The 19,531-nt window shown below is 40.5% G+C and overlaps 1 protein-coding gene across 1 annotated transcript; it reads right to left on the bottom strand.

The window, feature by feature from the left end:
- Positions 1-4,523: 4,523 nt before the first annotated feature.
- LOC117811651 (protein quaking-B-like) lies at positions 4,524-17,792 on the bottom strand. The gene is made up of 6 exons (XM_034682059.1): positions 17,316-17,792; positions 15,687-15,823; positions 11,660-11,776; positions 9,698-9,841; positions 9,400-9,487; positions 4,524-5,155 (listed from the first exon to the last, which is right to left on the bottom strand). The coding sequence occupies exons 1-6, from the start codon at positions 17,455-17,457 to the stop codon at positions 4,749-4,751; spliced, it is 1,035 nt and encodes a 344-aa protein (XP_034537950.1). The 5' UTR covers positions 17,458-17,792; the 3' UTR covers positions 4,524-4,748.
- Positions 17,793-19,531: the final 1,739 nt, after the last annotated feature.

The raw sequence follows: 19,531 nt of genomic DNA, 5'->3' as shown, positions 1-19,531 counted from the left end.
TAACATATTCCACCTTTAGGAATATAATTTCTTAACTCAAATTCATGACTAAATATCTGAACTATATGGTTCTTTAATCTTGTCTTTTATCTGTTGAACTTCTAGAAGCAGAATGATGGCATCAGAACTCAGGTGATGGCTGTCCTGTGTGTGCTGTGGTTATTCAGAAGCATCAGTCCTCTGAGCTCCTGTGGCTGGTCTGGAGAGATTGTGACGGTTGCGTCTCATAAAAGAATCATCCTCTGTCTGAGTGGTGTTTGAGTTTGGTTGGTCTTCAATCAATTCGCTTGTTTCCTTGAGTTTGTCTGGTCTTTAACCCTCACCTGTCTCTTGTAGGAGGTTCAGGTTGCTCTGTGTTTCTCAATCATAACAGATCATTGCTTTCTCTTCTCTTCATTTTTGGCACGTCCTCCTGGATCGGTAGGTTTGATCTCAGGTGATGACCCATGATGAGGTGTGCTGCTAAACTGCACTCCAGTGTTGTTGTGCATTGTGCAGGCGGGCTCTGATACAGGTCAGCTCCTTGATTCACAAAGTGTCACTCTTTAAGTGTCAACACATCATGTCTGGAGGATGTTTCATAGCTGTTATTACAGCCTCTGCTGCTGTGGTGTGTAATCTGCAGACCTCTGGATGCAGCGGTTTGTGACCACAGTGCAGCCCACTTCATCACTAACAAATAGGTCAGAGCTTACCTTTAATGTCTTTCCAGCTCATGGTGCCCTTTTAGTTTCTCTGCAGGACATATCATGCAAACCTTATTTTTGTAGTATATTGGTAGATTTGTGGCCTGTGCATCACCTCACACACTCTTCTCTTGTGTTTTCAATCCCAAGATGTCCTTCATGGATCTTCTTTAACATTTCTCTTAGGGGTGACTATTCTGCCTCGCACAGTTGTCAGTTCTGCTCTGCATTACTGTCCTCTCTGAGAGGTTTGGCATAAACTTGCTCATGTAATTAATCATTCCATTAAACCTCTGTACATCCTTCTTGCAGAGTAGCCTTGGCATGTTTTTAATTGAGAACTCTTCTTGGATCTGGTCTGATGCCCTCAGTAATGTCAGTGTACCCAGAGTCCTGATGATGAATCAAGCTTGCTGAAATACTTTGCATTTGCCAACTGTGTCTTAATTCCTTTCAAAGTTTGAAATGTTCTGCTCAAATCTCGTGGATCCATGCAGACTCTTGGCTTCCCATTCTTCTGTTCACATTGACAACAGAAGTAACCCACTCACTTCAAACCCTCCCTCCTGTTTTCAGCAGCTTTTCACAAGATGGATGAATGACATGTGGCACACTTTACCCCCCCTGATAGTCTGAAACAGGACACTGTATTCTCTGACACAGTTATTTATCAGATTAGTGTTTATCTTATGAGCCAGTGAGAGCCCTCAGGTCTTCAGGTAGTGGACTTTTAATTGTACCAAAAGCTAGAACTAAGACTCATGATGAGGCAGCCTTTTATTATCACGGCCCACGCCTGTGGAACACCCTGCCTGAAGATCTGAGGGCTGCACAGAGCAGCAACATTTTTAAAAGCAAACTCAAGACAGACCTTTTTAGTCTCACTTTTAACTGAATTTTACTCTTATAACAGTTTTATTTATTTATTTATTTATTTATTCATTCATTCATTCATTCATTCATTCATTCATTCATTGATGTATCTATTTATTTATCTATTTATTATCTAGTTAAAATTGTAGTTACTTTTTATTTATTATATTTATTTTATTTATTTATTTATTTATTTTAAGTATAGCATCTTATTTTCTTTTAATAGTTTAATATTTTAGTGTTTTATTATCTTATACATTTATTTTATTTTGGTGAGTTTAATATCCTGTGTTGAGTTTTAGAATCTTGTTTTACCTCCACTGTTTACTCATTAAGATATCATGAGATCGTTTCCTCAGTTCTTTCAGCAACTTCTTTTTATTTTTTATCTATTTGTATTATTATTATTATTATTATTATTATTATTATTATTATTATTATTATTATTATTATTATTATTATTATTATTATTATTATTATTATTATTATTGTTGTTGTTGTTGTTGTTGTTGTTGTTGTTGCATATATTGTGTTCTTAACATTAGGATTGTGGGGTGGGTTTGGAGCCGGGACTGGGTTTGAGATTCGGATGGGGGGGTCTTTTTTTTAATTTTTTTTTATGTTTTCTATTTTAAGTAGTTTTTATGTACAGCACTTTGTGTTACAATGTCATTGTATGAAAAGTACTTTATAAATAGAGTCTGATTGATTGACACTTGTTCATCGTAGTCGGTCTCTCCTCCACTATCAAACATAAACAATCTCTGTGACAGGTTTGTCTCTCACAGGCTGATATACCTAATGCTTACACTTTATCTCCATTATGAATGCAAGTGTAAGTGTCTGTTCTGATGACTCACTTCACGATGCAGTTTCCTTTCACAGCTATTTCTGCACCTGTGTATCCTACACTGTCATCTTTTTTGCACACAGTTCAAGCTACGACCTGATATACTTGAAAAGCAGCCTCTGATATCAAATCAGTGTGAGCTCCTGTACCTTTAACTGAATTTACTTCAGTATCATTTTCCAGTCATCTTTTCCTGTTTCACTTTCAAACTACGCCCACATTGACTTCCTCTGGGTCACTCTCACTTCACACATGAACTTGCCTTTATGGATCTGACTTTTACAGCAAAAGGGTTTTTTTTTAACTGCAGTTGTTTCACATTTTGCACTAAGCTGGACACTTACATGCTCCTCCATGCCTGCCTATGTTGGCTTGTTTTATTCCCCTTTTCTTTTTGGTTGCCTCAGGTGCAGCACTCCTCTTCCTCACTGCTTTGTGTTCATCTTTTCCCACTGAATACTGTACATGATTCTCTGGACAGTCCCTCTGCCTGTGTATTAATGGTCTCTGCTGCTGTACACAGTATTGTTTCTTTTAAACCAAAATCCTGCTCTCTTGGCAGCCTCTCCCTCAGATTATTGTCTGGAGTCCTTCACACATCTGTCGGTTCTCCAAACTCGAACATTTCACCTGTCGCTGTCAGGTACAACCCGTAGTGTCGTCTGAATTTTCTCACATTGCGTGTCTGCTGAACGTTGGGTGGAGGCTGTTATCCTTCCTCTTTTACCTCTAGGCTATCAATGTCCTTTGCTGGCTCGTCTGGGGTAGTTTCATCTTTTCCTTTTTTTTTAAATTTTTTCATACTATTCAATCTTTTTCTCATGAAAACCAGATTTAAGTAAGTATCTTTACCTTTTGGGGTGGCTGTGGATCAGTGGGTGGACTCGGTTGTCTCTCAATCTGTAGGTTGGCAGTTTGATCCTAGCTCCTGCAGTCACATACCAAAGTGTCCTTGGCGAAGACAGTGAACCCCAAACTGCTCCCGCTGTTGTTCAGCTGTGTAGATGTGTATGAATGAGATAAGCTAACATTGTTGGTCCCTCACTATAGCAGCCTCTACCATCAGTTAGTGGATGTGGTGTGAATGGGTGAATGTGACGAGTAGTGTAAAAGAGCTTTGAGTGGTCAGAAAGACTGGGCAACCATTTCTAATAACATCCATCCATTATCTTTAATGATTGTCCTGTTCGGGGTCACAGGGGGCTGGAGCCAATCCCAGGTGACTTTGGGCAGAAGGCAGGGAAGGAGGAAGCCGGAGTACCTGGAGAGAACCCATGCATGCACAGGGAGAACATGCAAACTCCACATAGAAAGGCACCTGCCCAACCAGGGACTTGAACCAGGAACCTTCTGTGAGGCAACAGCGCTACCCACTGCACCATTGTGCAGCCCTTCTAATAACATGTGGCAAGTTGTTCAGGGAGATTTGTTACACAATTTGTGCATCAGCTTGTTGAGTATTATTAAGTTTAAACCTTCTGATCAGAGGTCCTTTTGTCTTGTGAGTAAATAACCTCAATAGTATTCAATATTGTTAAAGTTGTGGTTCTACCCTCAATTTCATTTTGCAATTCTCTGCCCTAACTGTCCTTTGATTAATTATTACATATCAAATTATTAAAAATTATTTAAAAAACCCATTGAAATAGCCTCTTGTTGACATACGAGACAAAATATCTTTGCTCAGAACATTTATCATTATTCTGAAAATCACAATCAGCATAGGAACACTCGTGTTGGAGGACTGATGGGTTCATCTTTGCTCCGTGTTTATTCCACTGCTCAGGTGACGGATGCTGGAAGCTGCATGAACATGACCTCATGGAGTTTGATGAATGTGATCACCTTGTTGAATGAAAACCGAGTGAGTGTTTGTGAAATGAAGCTCTGAAGCACATTACCAGTATTGCAAACATAAAAACAACAACAGAGTTTCGTCTTCAGCGAATCAAGCAGCAGTAATGACACGATGAGTGCAGATAAACCTGAATGCTCTGATCATGGATCATCTGACAGCATTAAAACCATGAGGTTGTATCAACCGTCACTGAGGACAAAGACTCTGTCTACAAATAAATATATTCTAAAATAGGACACAACTTTATTTTCATATATTTCATATTCAAAGTCGTGATTTATTGGGAGAACAGCGGGAGTCAAACAGCTCCCAAAAACATCAGAACCATAACTTAAACAATAAACTCTAAACACTGGGTTTTCAGGTCGGGTAATTTGAGGAGACATCACGGTGACGACTCGTCCAGCGGTGGGCTTCACTGCAGGATCCACCGTGATAAGGCATATGGGTGTGTCGAGGTGGGGCACTTGTTTAACACCTTTCAGGAGGCGTGTCTGAGGAGTAATGTGGGGGCTGGGCTCCACTGGCCATGGGGATGGTGGTGTGGCATGGGGGAGCAGTCGCAGGAACAAGGGTGGGCCGGCTTACCTGACACCCCGCCTGAGTCCAGGGGATACTCCAAGATGGAGGCCGGTGCTGCCAAAGCGTACTGGTAATCGTACGGTGTTGCATAGATGAAACTGGACTCGGGCCCCGCCCCGGGCATTAGAGCTGCGGGGTGAGGCGTCCCGTTTGGAAGAACAGTCTGGATCTGACGGATCAGAGGCATGAGGGCGGGGCCTGTGGGAGCAGGCGTACGCATGCCAGTGGGAGGGGCAAAGACAGGGGCGGGGCCAGAGACAATACGAGGAGACTGAGAAGATGCTGCAAGACAGAAGGCAAGGGAGGCTGAGGGGAGAGGGAGGTGAGGAAGGAGAGAAGGGAGGAGACAGAAGAGAAGGAGAGAAGGACAGTGAGCAGTTAACACAGGAGGTGGTGAAGTTGTTGTTCTGGTTGTGTTGTAGTCCGAGTGATCTCTGATTGGTTGCTTTAGTCAGACATGCTAATAGTCTCTGGTTGTTTTTCACGTCCTTAAAGTAATTGTGATTCTTCCAACAGTCTGGACTTTTCTCTGATGTTCTCTAAAGTTGCATTTAGGACCATTGGAGGCTGACTCTTTAACTAACAGAGAGGAATAAACAATGACACCAGTTCATCTGACTAAATAAAAGTACTCAGGTAAGCAATCATGAATCAAATAAAGGATTTGTTAGAAGATGAATTCAAGGTTGAATATCAGGAAGCAAAAAGGAATTCAGGAAAACCAAAGTGAAGCTGAATAACACGATGACAGAGACAGGAGCTCTGGTTGAGCTCAAGGGTCTGTTATATTTCTGGATCAGTCCCATCTCTCCACACTCCTCCAGGTTAACTAAGTACCACCTACCACCAGGGCTGAGGACTTTTATAGACTGGGACAGCCAAACTGAGGCTGTGGCTCTGTCTCATGCAGGGGTGGCTTGAATTACAGTATGTAGCACACACACACAAACAAATATAATTTATTCATCCTTCTTTTATCCAGAAATCAAGACTTCTTTATCACTACCATTGAAGTATAGTACAGATGTTATTACAAATCTTTTTAACTTGACTCTTGAGGACTCAAAAAGATGTTTGTCCAAATTCATAAATGTAAAGCACTGTAAAGAAAAAGTTGACATACACCTGCACATTGTCTCTCTATTCAAATATGCAACATTCCTGTGCCAAAATATTTCCACTTAATGAACAGTTACACTGTTTGAAGTTTTTGACAGATTGATTCCTCTTTTGAAAAACTGTTTGATGAAATAGTGTGAAGTATTTTCCTTAAATTTTAAAAACCAAGAAAATAAACTGTGCTACATTTAAATGCAAAGAGAGATACACTGTCCAAACTGCTGATTTATATCTAATTCCGGCCTCTGACAAGTGCAATTAGCCAATTGTAGGATTTTGGGGTTGCCAGTCAGTTTTCAAGGAGAGCCCAGGCCCTCCCTGGCCACCCCGCCAGAGACACCCCTGCCTACCACTTCCACAACGACTAATGGGGAGTTCACACCAAAAGCAAATAAAATAATTTGTGTGAGTGAGGTAAAGTCAATGTAAAGACACGAGTAGACGCAAGTTCTGGCCTGGTGGCGTGAATGACGCAAACTGAGCCAATGGCGCATTTGCGCAATTCATTTGCCAGAGTTGAAAAATCTCAACTCCAGAGAATTATTTGCGACGCGAAAGCAAATCAGCGTGAAGATCCTCCGGTGACCAGTGTAGGTTCATGTATCTGGAATATATATGACGAATTGATGAAATCTGCATGCAACTTCTCTGAACTTTGTGACACTACAGACTTTTTATGAGATCAGGAATAAACAGGAGCTCACTGTGAGGAAACAGAGTGAGGAGGTCGGATTATCTGGTGAAAGCCTTTGTCATTTCATTCCATCTATTGGTTGTTGTATGAAATTAGCTCTGCACCCTTTAGCATAACTAGTATTTACTATTCAATGTAGTCAAACACAACTTTGTTTGATAACAACAGATTGGAATGGCGTTTTTGTGATTTTTGCAGTGGGAATTGAACAAGTTATTTGAGCATTAAGATATCATCAGAGCGTTTCCTCAGTTCGTTCAGCAAATTATTTACATTTTTTATTTATTTATTTTATTTTTATTGTTTTTATTACTATTGTTGCATATTGTGTTCTTAACCTTAGGATTGTTGGGTTGGGTTTGGGGTCGGGGCTGGGGGTGGGATCTTTTTCTTAATTTATTCTATTTTAAGTTGTTTTTCTTGTACAACACTGTGTGTTACAATTTCATTGTATGAAAAGCGCTTTATAAATAAAGTCTGATTGATTGATTGGTTGATTCTTGTGTTTGTTTGACCAGGTACTCAGGTCTCCCATCAATGACATGGAGGGCATCTTCTTAATATCTAAAACCCAGCAATGTGGAGGATGAGATGCACTCTCAGAGGTCTGTGGAGTCTCAACTGGTTGGTCACTTTGGAAATGGCAAAAGGAAAACTTGTGGTACCCGACTCGCATGGTCCCCAGTGGACACCTGTGTCCTTCTCTCTGGGCCACTTTATGAAAGCTGGGGAGTATCAGAAGTCTGCCACCCTTTGGCTCCATGCCTCTCCTGGACAAGAGGCTTGAGACAAGAGACCAGAGGTACACCAATTTAAGGAAGTGTTTTGTCTCTAAGCCTGGTAAGCCCCAGGATGAGTGGGTGGAGTGGAGAAGACAACAGAAAGTCAATATGACACTTTGCAACTTTGAGCTTCATGGGTTGAGTGCAGCCCTGATTGAGGTATACCCTTGGCAGAACTTCAGCCATAGAGGCCTCCTCCTCAGTAATCCCTGATGCTGATGTTGTCTCTCCTCCTTTCAGATACGCTGATAGATTGGGATGAGAAGGGGACTCATGAATTCTAAACATTATCTGACATAGCTGACAGTAGTGTGTGTAGAGTTTGTTATTTCAGCTCAGACTTCCCCAGCTAACACAGTGGGTTTGGTGAGGTAAACATACCACAAGTATCATGGGTTGTGTCGTCATGCAATAAAAAAACAGTGAGAGCTGAAAACTTACTTAAAGGACAAACTTTGCTTTGCTTTTCAGGGTATCTAGTTTTCTGGTTTAACTTCTGAAAATTGAAGAAAGTGGGTAACAGCAGCGTTCAGTGAGGCTGCAGGGAACTCTGGATGGTTAGGGTTGTAGACTGCAGCCTTATGTGAGCAACTGGTATCCTCTCACTCAGAAAGGTCCTGAAGTACTGTTGTTATCAAGTCCCGCTCCTGACAGCAGGAGGTCTCTGGGTACAGACCTGAACCACCAGGTAACTCAGGATCTCTCCTGCTCTCCATCAGTACAGAAGTTTCTCCTCTCTCCTTTGGTATGAGTCTTGTTCTTCCTCTGTAAACTCCTGTTCATAAAGGTGTCCTCTTGTGTCCACAGTAAACACCATGTCATCTTCATGGTCAGAATCCCTTATTTTCAGTTTTGTTGTATTGTTGTCTTTTGCAAGGCCTGAACAGCTGGTCAGTGCACTGAAGGCGGAAGAATACGCATATGCAAGTGGTGCAAAAAGAATGAGCTTTCCAAGAACAAGGAGCTGTTGTAAAATTTGTCTAAAGCCTGGTTTATACTTCTGAGTTGAATCGACAGCATAAGGCTATAGGCCTGCATAACCCCTGTACCTGTGCAAAGGCCTAGGCACGTAGCCGGTGCGCACCTCCTCCAAAATCTAACTATGCGTCGCATTGGAGCGGACCGCAACCCTTTTGATTGGTCCGCCTTTCCTGCATTCATAGCACTTCAGGAAATGCCGCACAACGGCCGTGCATTTCATCTCCAGGACGTCTGCTCTCTATTCTTCCCTGTAATCATGTCTGTATGAAAAACAGCAACATGTATCAGCTGTAAATTAACATAATACGCAAAAAAAGTAAACAGTAAACGCAGCAGGGCCTCAAACAAGCAACAGAGAGACCACACTGCCCTCTAGCATTTCAGCGGAGTATTGCTGTGTCGGGTCAATGCAGAAGTACAGTATAAACCAGGCTTCATACTACACATCTTTGATTGTCAGTAGCATCACCTATCACCCTGCTATTGAATCACAGGTCTGTACAACTTGGTGGTGTCGTTGTTGTTTTGGTTGATGCTCTTCTTTTTTTTTGTCTCTGTCCATCTCTTTCTTTCTGCAGTCTCAGTGGATGGTTGTTCAGCATGAGTTTGGTTCTGTTCGAGGTTTCTGCCTGTTAAAGGGAGTTTTTCTTCTTGCCACTTTTGCTCGCTTAATGTGGCCAAGTGTTCTGCTTGGGTTGGATTTGCGTCGGCTCTTTGTAAAGAATGTAACAAAGAGTGAATTGAACTGAACTGACTCAGCTCAATGTCTCAACTCAGGTGAACAGAAACACAGGAACTAAATACCTAAGGAGGGGGACTAAACCAAACACAGGGAACACACAAGAACAGGAAGTATCTGAAACATGAGAGCGAGTAATCAAACAAAATAAAACAAAACATGAAGCGACTGCAAAACTGAATGACTAAAAACACATGACCAAGGAAGGACAGAACCTGATTGGTCGGTCTCTTACAGGGTTTGATGTTGGCGTCTCTGTACGTCCCATTCAGGATGGCTAACTCCATCAGCTGCATCTTCTTCAGGCTGTCCTCCCCTTCTGCCTGAAACACCCACAGCAACAACCATACTTCTTCATCATCGGTGTAAAAATTAGAGACACAATTGTGACATCATATTTTTACAAGAGAGAAAAAAATAGCCACTGTGTCACTGTTAGAGTCACAGACAGGTGAGTGTAGTCTCAGACGGGTAGGGGTCAAAGGGAGGGTGAGAGGGTCAGAGGGACATAGGGAGGGTCAGAGGTGACTCACAGCAGGGACCAGCAGCCTTTTGACCTCCTCAACGGCTCGTTTGAGTTTGATTTCAGCTCGGTTCTGTGCGTCTTCCACTGTGATGAGGACATGGAGGTCCTCATTTAGATGCTCCCAGTTTGGCTTCCCTCGATTCTGCTCCTCCTCCATACAGAGAAAGGACAGACAGGTAGAAACAGGCAGAGGAAGAGACACAGGGAGAGAGGTAGAGAAATACACACAGAGACAGAGGGACAGATAGAGGTAGGGAGGGATCGACAGAGAGGCAAGGAGAGATAGAAAAGTGTGTTTGTTAAGAGTTTAATTTACTGTCTCACAGTGAATACTCTCCTCAGAGCTGGTAAAGGCTCTGTGAGGAGTTTTCATGTTGTGTTGATTCTGGTGACTAAATCAGGAGATTGGGATGGAGACTGCATTTCCCATGAGCACCATCATCCACTGTCGTAAAAATGTGGCTCTTACCAAAGCGTGCATTTCTTGTGGAAACAAATCAATGACTACAGATCCTCTTTTTTAAAGACAACTTTGGCAGAACGCAGCGTGATGAGACAATGAGACACCTAAATCAAAGGTGACCTCACATCAGATCACAAACCTGGTTACAGTCTGTCTTTGTTCTCTGGGCTACATGTACATATCCTAGCCTTCAGCGTTTCATTTGCTCTGTGATAGTGAGATGACAGTATTTAAATAAACTTCCCAACTGTTTTGTTTTCTGTCTTTTGATTCCTGCATCCACAAATATAGTGAACATTAGCTCAAATTCAGGTGCATCTAAAAAAATGAATAACCTAAAAAAGTGAATTTTATTTCCTAATTTAATAGAAAGGTACATCTTATATCAGTGACATGTAAAGTGAAATATTTGAAGCCTTTTATTGTTTTGATTTTGATGATTTTTGGCACATGATATAATAAATCTAGATTATCAAATTATTAGAATGTTTCCTAAAATCAATAAAAAAGGTTTAAAAATACAAAAAGTCCATCTTATAAAAAGTATGTTTATTTTTACACTGAGTATGTGGCTGAAACTCCTTCACCATGAATCATGAATCATTGCATCAGTACGGCGGGACAATGCAGGAATCAGCCTGTGGTGTTATTGAAGCTTTGATAGAGGTCTTCAGCAGGTTTTGGGTGACAGGTGTAGTCTGTTTTCTGAAGACATCTGTATGGTGGCTCTTGATGCTCTGACTCCAGCCTCAGTCCAGTCCTCCTGAAGCTCTCCAAAGATCTTCAATCAACTTTTCTTGACAATCCTCTCAAAGCTGCAGCCATTATTATTACTTGTGCACCGTTTCCCACCACACTTTTCCCTTCCAATCACCTTTAATTAATATATTTTGTTACAGCACTCTGTGAACAGCCAGTCTTTTCAGCGATTACATTCTGTTGCCTACCCTCCTAGTAGATGATCAACTTCTGGATAATCGTCAGGTCAGAAGTCTTCCCCAACCCCTAATTGTGGTTGTGTGTAATGAACTAGACACAAAGATAGACACACTATACTAATTTTTCCCTTTTTCCTAATTAACTGAATGAAAATGTTGTTTTTTCTACAATATTCAGATTTTTTTAGCTGCACCTTTAAACAGTGGACTAAGCCTTCTTCAGTTTTGTACATCAAACTAAAATCCATCATGTAAAGTGAAAGATCACAAACATCAGCAGTGTTCAGCAGAGTCAAAACTCCTTCTCGAGGTTTATTATTAGTTTTAAACATCAGTAAAACTCTCCACACAGGTAAACAGAAGACAGAAAGCAGAAACATATTGACCACACCTTGAAGAATGAGGGGAATAAACCACTCTATTATCAGCTGAAAATAACACCAGACACATTTACAAAAGCTTTCAATGTCTTAAATTTAGACTGTTGGATTGAAAATATAGACACAGCTATACAAGCATTAATGCACGTGAGTGTGTGTTTGTGTGTGTGTTTGTGTGTGTGTGTTACCTTCTTCCTGTCTCTCATGGAGCCTCTCCCTCTCACCATGATCTTACATCCTGTCTCCGTCTCGAGCTGCTTTGCTGTCAGGCCACGAGGACCGAGGATTCTCCCTACAAAGTTAAACTGACAGAGAGAATACGATCACACTCCGGATACCATGAAGACTGATCAATCAGAGAGTATCTCTCCCCTCAGCTGTCCTAATTAAGTATCAATCAGCAGCAGACCGGTCTGAAAAAACTATCATTGATGACCTGTGTAACTACACTCTTCCTCCTGATCCCAGCTTCTTGCTGTCTGTTCTCTGCTGTCACATCCCTGCTATAGGTCGCGTTAAAACATGGACAACATGATAGCTACCCAAAAGTAAAGCCAAAACATTATGATCTCACCCTACAGACTGACAGCAGTACACTAATAAACCACACATCCTCCATGTTAACAGATGGGACGTGGGTCAAACTTTAAAATGGAAAGACACGACAAAGAAAAGTTTCTAAAACAGGATTTCTGTCATTATAGTTAGATCTTATTATGTGAGCTCATTTTTCAGAGAAGTTTAGTTCTCTGACTCGTTCCCTTGAGTGATGTTGATAATTAAATATACCGCCATGATTGTGGCTGGATGTTGGGAATCATAGGCTGTAAGTGTGCTGACCTCAGAGATCTTTGCAGGTTCATCTGTAATGTTGTGTTCAAATAATTTAGCTGCTTCATTTGTGGGTATTTGAACACCAGAAGGTTTTGTGTTTACTAGCTTAAAATCTTATTTTCAAGTTTACTGTTTGTGTCACTCATGCATGTAAATACATCATTTATGCATTACAGTGTGCGTGCATAACAGATATACAGTGTCCATATTTATGTAGTCCCCGATTTCCAAAAAGTCAAATTTGACACATCCGATCCCAGAACATTTTTCCTCTTCACCTCAGTATCTGTATTAAATTTGCTCCGGTCCAGAGAAGTCACTGCATGGCATATCACATAATATTCATATGGTTTAATTTATGGATGGTTCAGTTTTAACCTAGATTCAACAACACAGTGATGAACTGTGTTCACATACAGAAGTCTTTGGAATTAATTTTTAGCCCACACTGTGATATCCACTACAGAGCCATGTCTGTTTGAACAGAGATGTCTCCAGATGTCTCCTTGTAATGACATTATGTACTGTAGATGATGGAATCCACTAGTTCTTTGTCATTTTACTCTGAGCTCTGGTATTGTGACCGAAACTTCCACACAGTCTCTCATAGAGTAATGAACCTCTTACTATCTTTACTCCAAAGACTCAGCCTCTCTGGAGTGTCCCTTTTAAACCCAGTCATGTTACTAACACGCTCACTTTTCTTTTTCAGTGTTTGTTGTTTCTTAACTTTGAAAACATGTTGCTGGCATCAAATTTAAAATGAGCATTTTTTTCCCGGTTTCAACATTTGATGTGTTGGCTTTACACTATCTAAATTAAATATAGGTTTTAAATGATTTACAAACCATCAAATTCTGTTTCAATTAACATTTGAAACGGTATTACAACTTTTTTGGAGTTTGGGTGAAATGCAGATTATTTACAGATTATTATAATGTAATATTACATTATGTTCTCCTTGATAAGTATGAGTAATGCTCTTGATTAATTCTCTATCCAGATGTACTCTGTTCATATCATCTCTGGGGAAAATCAAGCTTGATAATCTAGTTTGTAAACCGATTAACCGTTATTCAGTTATTTTACAATAAAGTTTGCTTTGAACATTTTTTGCTTATCAGGGTGTCTCGTACTTAACACGACTGAATTCTCTGTGCAGTCGATTTCACAAAACTACATGAGCTCAGCTCTGATCATGACATGCAGTTACAGACATCCCCAAATGTCTCCTGGGTCATCAGTGATGATTGAGAGGGATTACTTTTGTGCCAGTCCGTCCTTTGATTCAAGGAAATTCTCATTCCACCTCTCAGTTCTGTAATTTACAAAGGGTTGATTCTTTGAATTCTGGGCCTTTCAGGTTCCACAGATTTAATCTAGTGTTAAAATTAAAGGTAAATTGCAAAACTCACTCCCTAATTTTTTTTTTTTATTAAATAAGTTGACTGAGTAACAGAGAACATTAGGATCCATGTCCCTTCTTAATATCACCACAATTTAACTGAGTATCAGAATATTATAAATGCAACTAATACCAATAGTTACTGATGATAGTTTGTCTTCTTTAACTGAACATGTTTTTGTCTGAAAAATGTTTGAATTATCAATGAGGTTGCAAAATGGAGATGTTCCAAAGTTTTTTGTTTTTTTTTACATTATTGTTACCCTCATAAAAGTTTTGGATCAGTCCCAAACTTGATTTTAAACATGTTGCAAAGACAGCAAAGTTTTGACCTTTTTTGAATCATATTTCATTGTGTTGTTTTCAGATTTACATTGTCAGGCCCAACCTTTAAGCCCTGTTAAAAAATATAATATCATCTTAAGATTTAAGCAGTCAAAAATAGGACAAAACTGTGTAATGAGAGGTTTTTTTTACATAACAGGGTTAAATCAGCGTGACAGTGTTTAGTATTAAAGACCTTTTGGTAGATAACTGCATCAAAGACCTCTTCAAAATCGTCAGATATTTAATAATGCTATTTATGTTTAATATCTTAGGACATCTCAATGTCTTAAATGGGAACAGAAGGGCACATGATGAGATAAAATAAAGACTCAGAGAGGGGGGAGATATGTCAGGAGAAAAGGGACACTGAGGCACAGAGAGAAAGATAATTGAAGTGTTTGACATCGCTGATTTAATAAAGCATGGAATACTCAAGATGTAACAGATCAGATCCTCCGCTCACCTTCCCTTTCAGTGTTTTTCCACTTATCTCCCCTCCTCTGCTCTCTGGCAGCCATGCCCACCTCATTGGCCTTCTCAGAAGTTCCCATTAGTAAACAAGTCAGAACTTAAAGGGTGAGTTGTATTTTTTTGGGGTTGTTTGTGTTGTTGTCCCAACAGTGCATTGTTCGTCCCTAGTTTCAGAGTGGCTGTAAATCTCTTGGCTGCAGAAACTGTAACAGTTCAACCTGTTGTTAAACTCTGACACTTTCCCAAGAAATGCATCGTGCACTGAGCCATCGGTTCAGTCTCCCAGCAGTTTAAAGCCTGAAACACCAACACACCCCTGTACTCAGTCTGAAGACACACCCAAACTCAGTCTGACACCTGGAAGCCAATACTACCGCTAGCTACTAACTAACATCTGTAGCTGAACTTAGCAGCGGTTACTTTGGCAAAGCTACCTGTCTATCAAAAAGTATTTTTCCATTAAAGGTGTGCAGGTTTTATTTTTATGTGTCAGTAGGTTTTAATACAAATAAACTTCAGGCCATGATTGACAGACGCACTCCGCTCGTAGCGTTTCTTGTTAAGGTTCAATAACACAGAAATTCAGTGACTTCTTTCTCATCTCTGTCCAGCACTTCTGTTTAAAAGCCTCAATTTTAAGTGCTTTTCTGTTTTGTAAATGCGTTTTTAGGCTTTGCACCTTTGTGCATTTGGAGCGTGTTTGGTGTCAGTGCAGTTGTTTCAGCACATTGTCTCATTTGCAGTGAGTTTCCACTGTTGTGTTTGCTTTGAGCTAAGCATGTGTTTTTAAAGACGCAGGCATTTGCAGCTCGCTTCTGCTGAATGAAGATCGTTCGGTCCGATCATCTACTCTTCTCAGCCACAATAGAGTAATATTAGTTGATGGTTTGATACCTTTAACACAATCTATTCTATTAAATATCATATGAACAGACCCATGTCATCATAATCACTAAAACCAGCATATTCTATTTGGACATGTGACTGGATTTCCTTTTAGAACTGAAGAAGCCTTTGGAAGGAAAGGTGAAATGTCTTCAAGAAACTCTACCAAGTCCAGTTGCCTTTTGAATGACAATAACCTGGCTGACAGAGAACCTTCACAGATATAACAGCTCATAGTTATCACCAGTTGATCAGCTGTGTGTGCACACAAACACACACACTTACACACTCACATCAGGATGCTCCTTGGTGGGGACATACAGTTTCTCCTGAAGATTTATGTTGGGACCGACGGCCTCCGGCAGCTTGCTGATCCTCTCTGAACCGTTCAGAGTGTCGATGTACATGTCTTTCCTCACACGGCTGATCTCTGATGTACACATGCATTTCAACCCACAACACGTTAAGACACCGAGGTTTACACACAACACGTTTAAACACACATTAACACACAGCATATAAACGCTCTCACGGTATAATCCAATACATAGTTTTAAAGACTTCATGAAATGTGATTTTACAACTGCCTTTATCGATTATCAAAGCAGAGACTTGAATCAGGACAAAACTTAAGTTTTCACTTAAGATGGCTTTAGTGATGGTGGTTCAAGATTGGGCGCCATGTTTTAAACAAAATACACAGCCAGGCTCTGAGCCAGGTTGTAGACATGTTGCTGTAAAAACAAGAATATTAATTAGGCACTGTAATGTCTCTGCTGCTCAGATCTCCTGTTTCCAGTCCTACTACATTTACTTTTTGCTTGTGCACAGTGAATTATAGAGACTCTGAGCGTAATATGTCAAATTGGAGCTGATTAATGTTGCCGTTGATCATACAGCAATTACTACAAAGAAGTATTGAGAGGAGACGTTAAAGGAAAGAGAATGGCTGATGTGAAGAGAATGGCTGAACAGTGATTCCATAAAAGTCTTAAATGCAGGAAATATGATTCTGTCCAGCGGACCAGCACAATACGTAGTTACATTTGGGAGGAATTACACGTCAGGCTACGTGCCAAGGCCTCTGCCTTGGAACAGGGCGTTGATTCGATGTAGAAGTATAAACTTATTCAGGTGGACCCTTAAGGAACTGCACTTATTTGCACTTCTGCACTGGCTCCATCTTCTCTCCTTTTTATTGTATTGAAATTAATTTTATTTTATAACTATAATTTTTTTTTAATTCAATTTAATCATATTATTTGTAAGTTTATTAAATGTATTCTATTCTACTTTAATTATTATCTTTATTAAAAAAAAATTGTATATATTATACTTTATTGTATTCCATTTATTCTATTATTCTGTACTTTATTATTATTATTTTTTAATTCAATTTTATTCTTTTTTACATTCTTTTTATTTTATTTTATTTTATTTTATTTTATAATGGTGGACATAATATAATGTTCATAAACACAAAGTATTCTGAGGTACAAATCATCAATTGCTGCTTTTTTTTCAAAGTCTAATCAATAAGTCAATTAATAACATAAATTCAGAAGAACTTAATTGATCCAGGACGGTTATTTTCTGTTGTGCTTAAGAAAAAATATTATTTTTAAATTAAAAGAGTTTAAATGCACCATTTAATATAGACAATGATAATTATAGTAAATCATAATTCCATAAAATATATTAAATATATCAATTGCTGCTGGTAATAGTTTTGAAGGAACTGTCGTATTTATAAAGCATGGAATAAACCAAAAGCCATCTTTACTTTAACTAAAGAAGAAATATCAGACATTTACTTGAAGTGTTTTTGCAGAGAACCTGAAGGATGCAGACAGACCGGCAGAGAGACAGACAGGCAGACAGACAGAGAGACAGGTATGTAAACTGACAGTTCAGGGTCTCACCCTCGTCCAGGAGTCTCTCCAGGTGCTGAAATATCCCACAGAAATTAGGCAGACTGCTCATCAGCTTCTTGTCGTTCATGAGCTGCATCAAGTAATCCGGACTCGGTCTAGCTTTCTCCTTCCCCTCCATCTCCCCCACCATGGTCCAGCACAGTATAAATACACAGAAGTTGACTCTCTGGTCCGGATCACAGTGGTCCTTCTCTGTGGGTGCAGAACATGAAGAAATATCTAGACCCCAACCCAGACCGGATCCCGGAGCTGCTCTCCTCAGGTTTTAATTCCACAAGTTTAAACAAGAAAACAGAGACTTTGAAAACTCCTCTGAGGCGGGTGGACTGATCCAGATTTGAGGAGAATCTGGTGTGACTCCTGAGTGACTTCAGGTTTGTCCCTTTAGCAGCTCCGGCTGTCTCCTGGCTCTCTGCTCAGGAGCTCCTCCACGCTCAGCAGCTGTCTGTCCCTCTGGCCCTCACACAGTCTGTCACACAGACACTCTCACAGAGACTGACCGGAGGAGGTGTGTGAATGTGTCTGTGCTCTGTGTGTGTGCGCTGGGGGGTGGTGGTTATACAACAGGGGAAACAGATTGCTGATCACAGCCTTCAGAGTAACAATGTGAGATTTCAGGAGTAGAAGTTTAAGTCCGTCCATCAGAACTTTGTTTAGTGTTTTCACCTCCTTAGGAAACTCTAAAGGTTGTGTAAGGGGACAAAGTTTCCTCTGAATGAACAACAGTGAGGGAAGACCAACTTACTAAACCTTCATCACCTGCTCAGAACTTCATCAGACAACATGTGAACACCATTTCTACTCAACACATTCATACCTTCATCTGTATGGAGGAGTATGATGACTTTACAAATTAATTTGTCATACATGAAACAGCTGCAGCGTGGTATCTGTTACATTGGACTTCCACCAGATCCGTGTCCAGTCCATCTCTGATCCGCTGCGGCTCCATGCTCTGTGAACACCCACCAGTTGGGTTTTCAGAACACAGCACGGAGCAGGACCACCGGACAGCTAGAGTCATGTGACCATGGTTGTTATCGCAGTAATTACTGAATCAAGGATTCTCCTCCTCCTCTCCTCATCCATGTTGTCTTTCTGGTCCTCTGAAAACCTCTGACCTGTTGACTCCAGACTTGCTGTCCCGCTCCATCTACTCTGTTGAGAATGATGCGTCATGCTACGCCATCCAGCAAAAATAGAACTTTTGCGTGTCTGATCCGTTGCGTTCCGACCTGCCAGATCAGAGATGCAGCCAAAACGCAATGGCGTGGATCCAGTGGAAGTTAACACATTGACTAGAATAAAACCTATCAGATCCGGGACAGATCAGAGATGGACTGGACACAAATCAGGTGGAATTTGGCCGTAAGATGAGAACATTACCAGCATGCTGCAGAAACAGCTTCTTTCTTCTTTTTTTTTTACATTGTCGTCTGCAAAGATTATGAAGGAGTGGTTCAAATTCAGGACAAAGTCAGTGTGAGGAATCATTTTGTCCACAGGGGTCACCGAAGTCCCCTCAAACAGAAAACACTTAAAGCGATATTTCAGTTTTCATGAAGTTGAGTTGTATGAGTTTTATGTGACTAGTAATTGTACTAGCCACGATGGATGCCGGTCAGCTCGGCACCTTCAACAAGAAACTGCAGTGAAAAACAGCACGCAAGCTAGGCTACAGATTTCAGCAGACGGGGTCAGTCCTGCCACGTAATTTAGCTCATTTTGAAAGACCACGACCCGAGTACTAATGTTGGTTTAGGTGTACGCTTTGCTTGGAGTTTTTTCATCACTTCGCTTTGCCACCAGAGAACCTGTTTGTTTTTGCACTCTTTGCAGACACAACACAGTCGGCTCTTCCTCCTTTCTCCTGCAGTTTCTTACTAAAGGGGCCGAACTGAGCATCATCCATTGTGGCTAGTACAATTATTAGTGACATAGAACTCATACAACCTCACTTCAAAAACACTGAAATATCCCTTTAAGCTTGTTAATACTGCTGTGTTGACTCTACGCCGTTGTGGCCGACGCTGCAGTGAGATGGTTTCGGTTCCTGTTAGCAACATAATCCAACATTTACACCATCCGCCTTAGCAACCAGATCGAGTGCAGCTTAATTCACAAACTTCAGTCTGACATGAACGATTTCACTCCAGACAGTACGCTGTGGATCTTTTAAACAAGGCCTAACATGTTAATCCTTT

This window comes from Notolabrus celidotus, chromosome 4 (assembly GCF_009762535.1).
Source record: "Notolabrus celidotus isolate fNotCel1 chromosome 4, fNotCel1.pri, whole genome shotgun sequence".
In the NCBI taxonomy this organism is placed as follows: domain Eukaryota; kingdom Metazoa; phylum Chordata; class Actinopteri; order Labriformes; family Labridae; genus Notolabrus; species Notolabrus celidotus.
The sequence above is the reverse complement of the archived record's forward strand: the minus strand, read 5'-3'. Positions and strand labels throughout refer to the sequence as shown.

Bases quoted from the DNA above. Each gene is read 5' to 3' on its own strand.
- LOC117811651 (XM_034682059.1), bottom strand. From the start codon at position 17,457: ATGGTGGGGGAGATGGAGGGGAAGGAGAAAGCTAGACCGAGTCCGGAT. The intron at 15,824-17,315 runs GTGAGACCCTGA...TGTGTACATCAG, and splicing joins GGAGAGACTCCTGGACGAGG to AGATCAGCCGTGTGAGGAAA. The intron at 11,777-15,686 runs GTGAGTGTGTAA...TCTCTCTGTCAG, and splicing joins CCACCAAGGAGCATCCTGAT to TTTAACTTTGTAGGGAGAAT.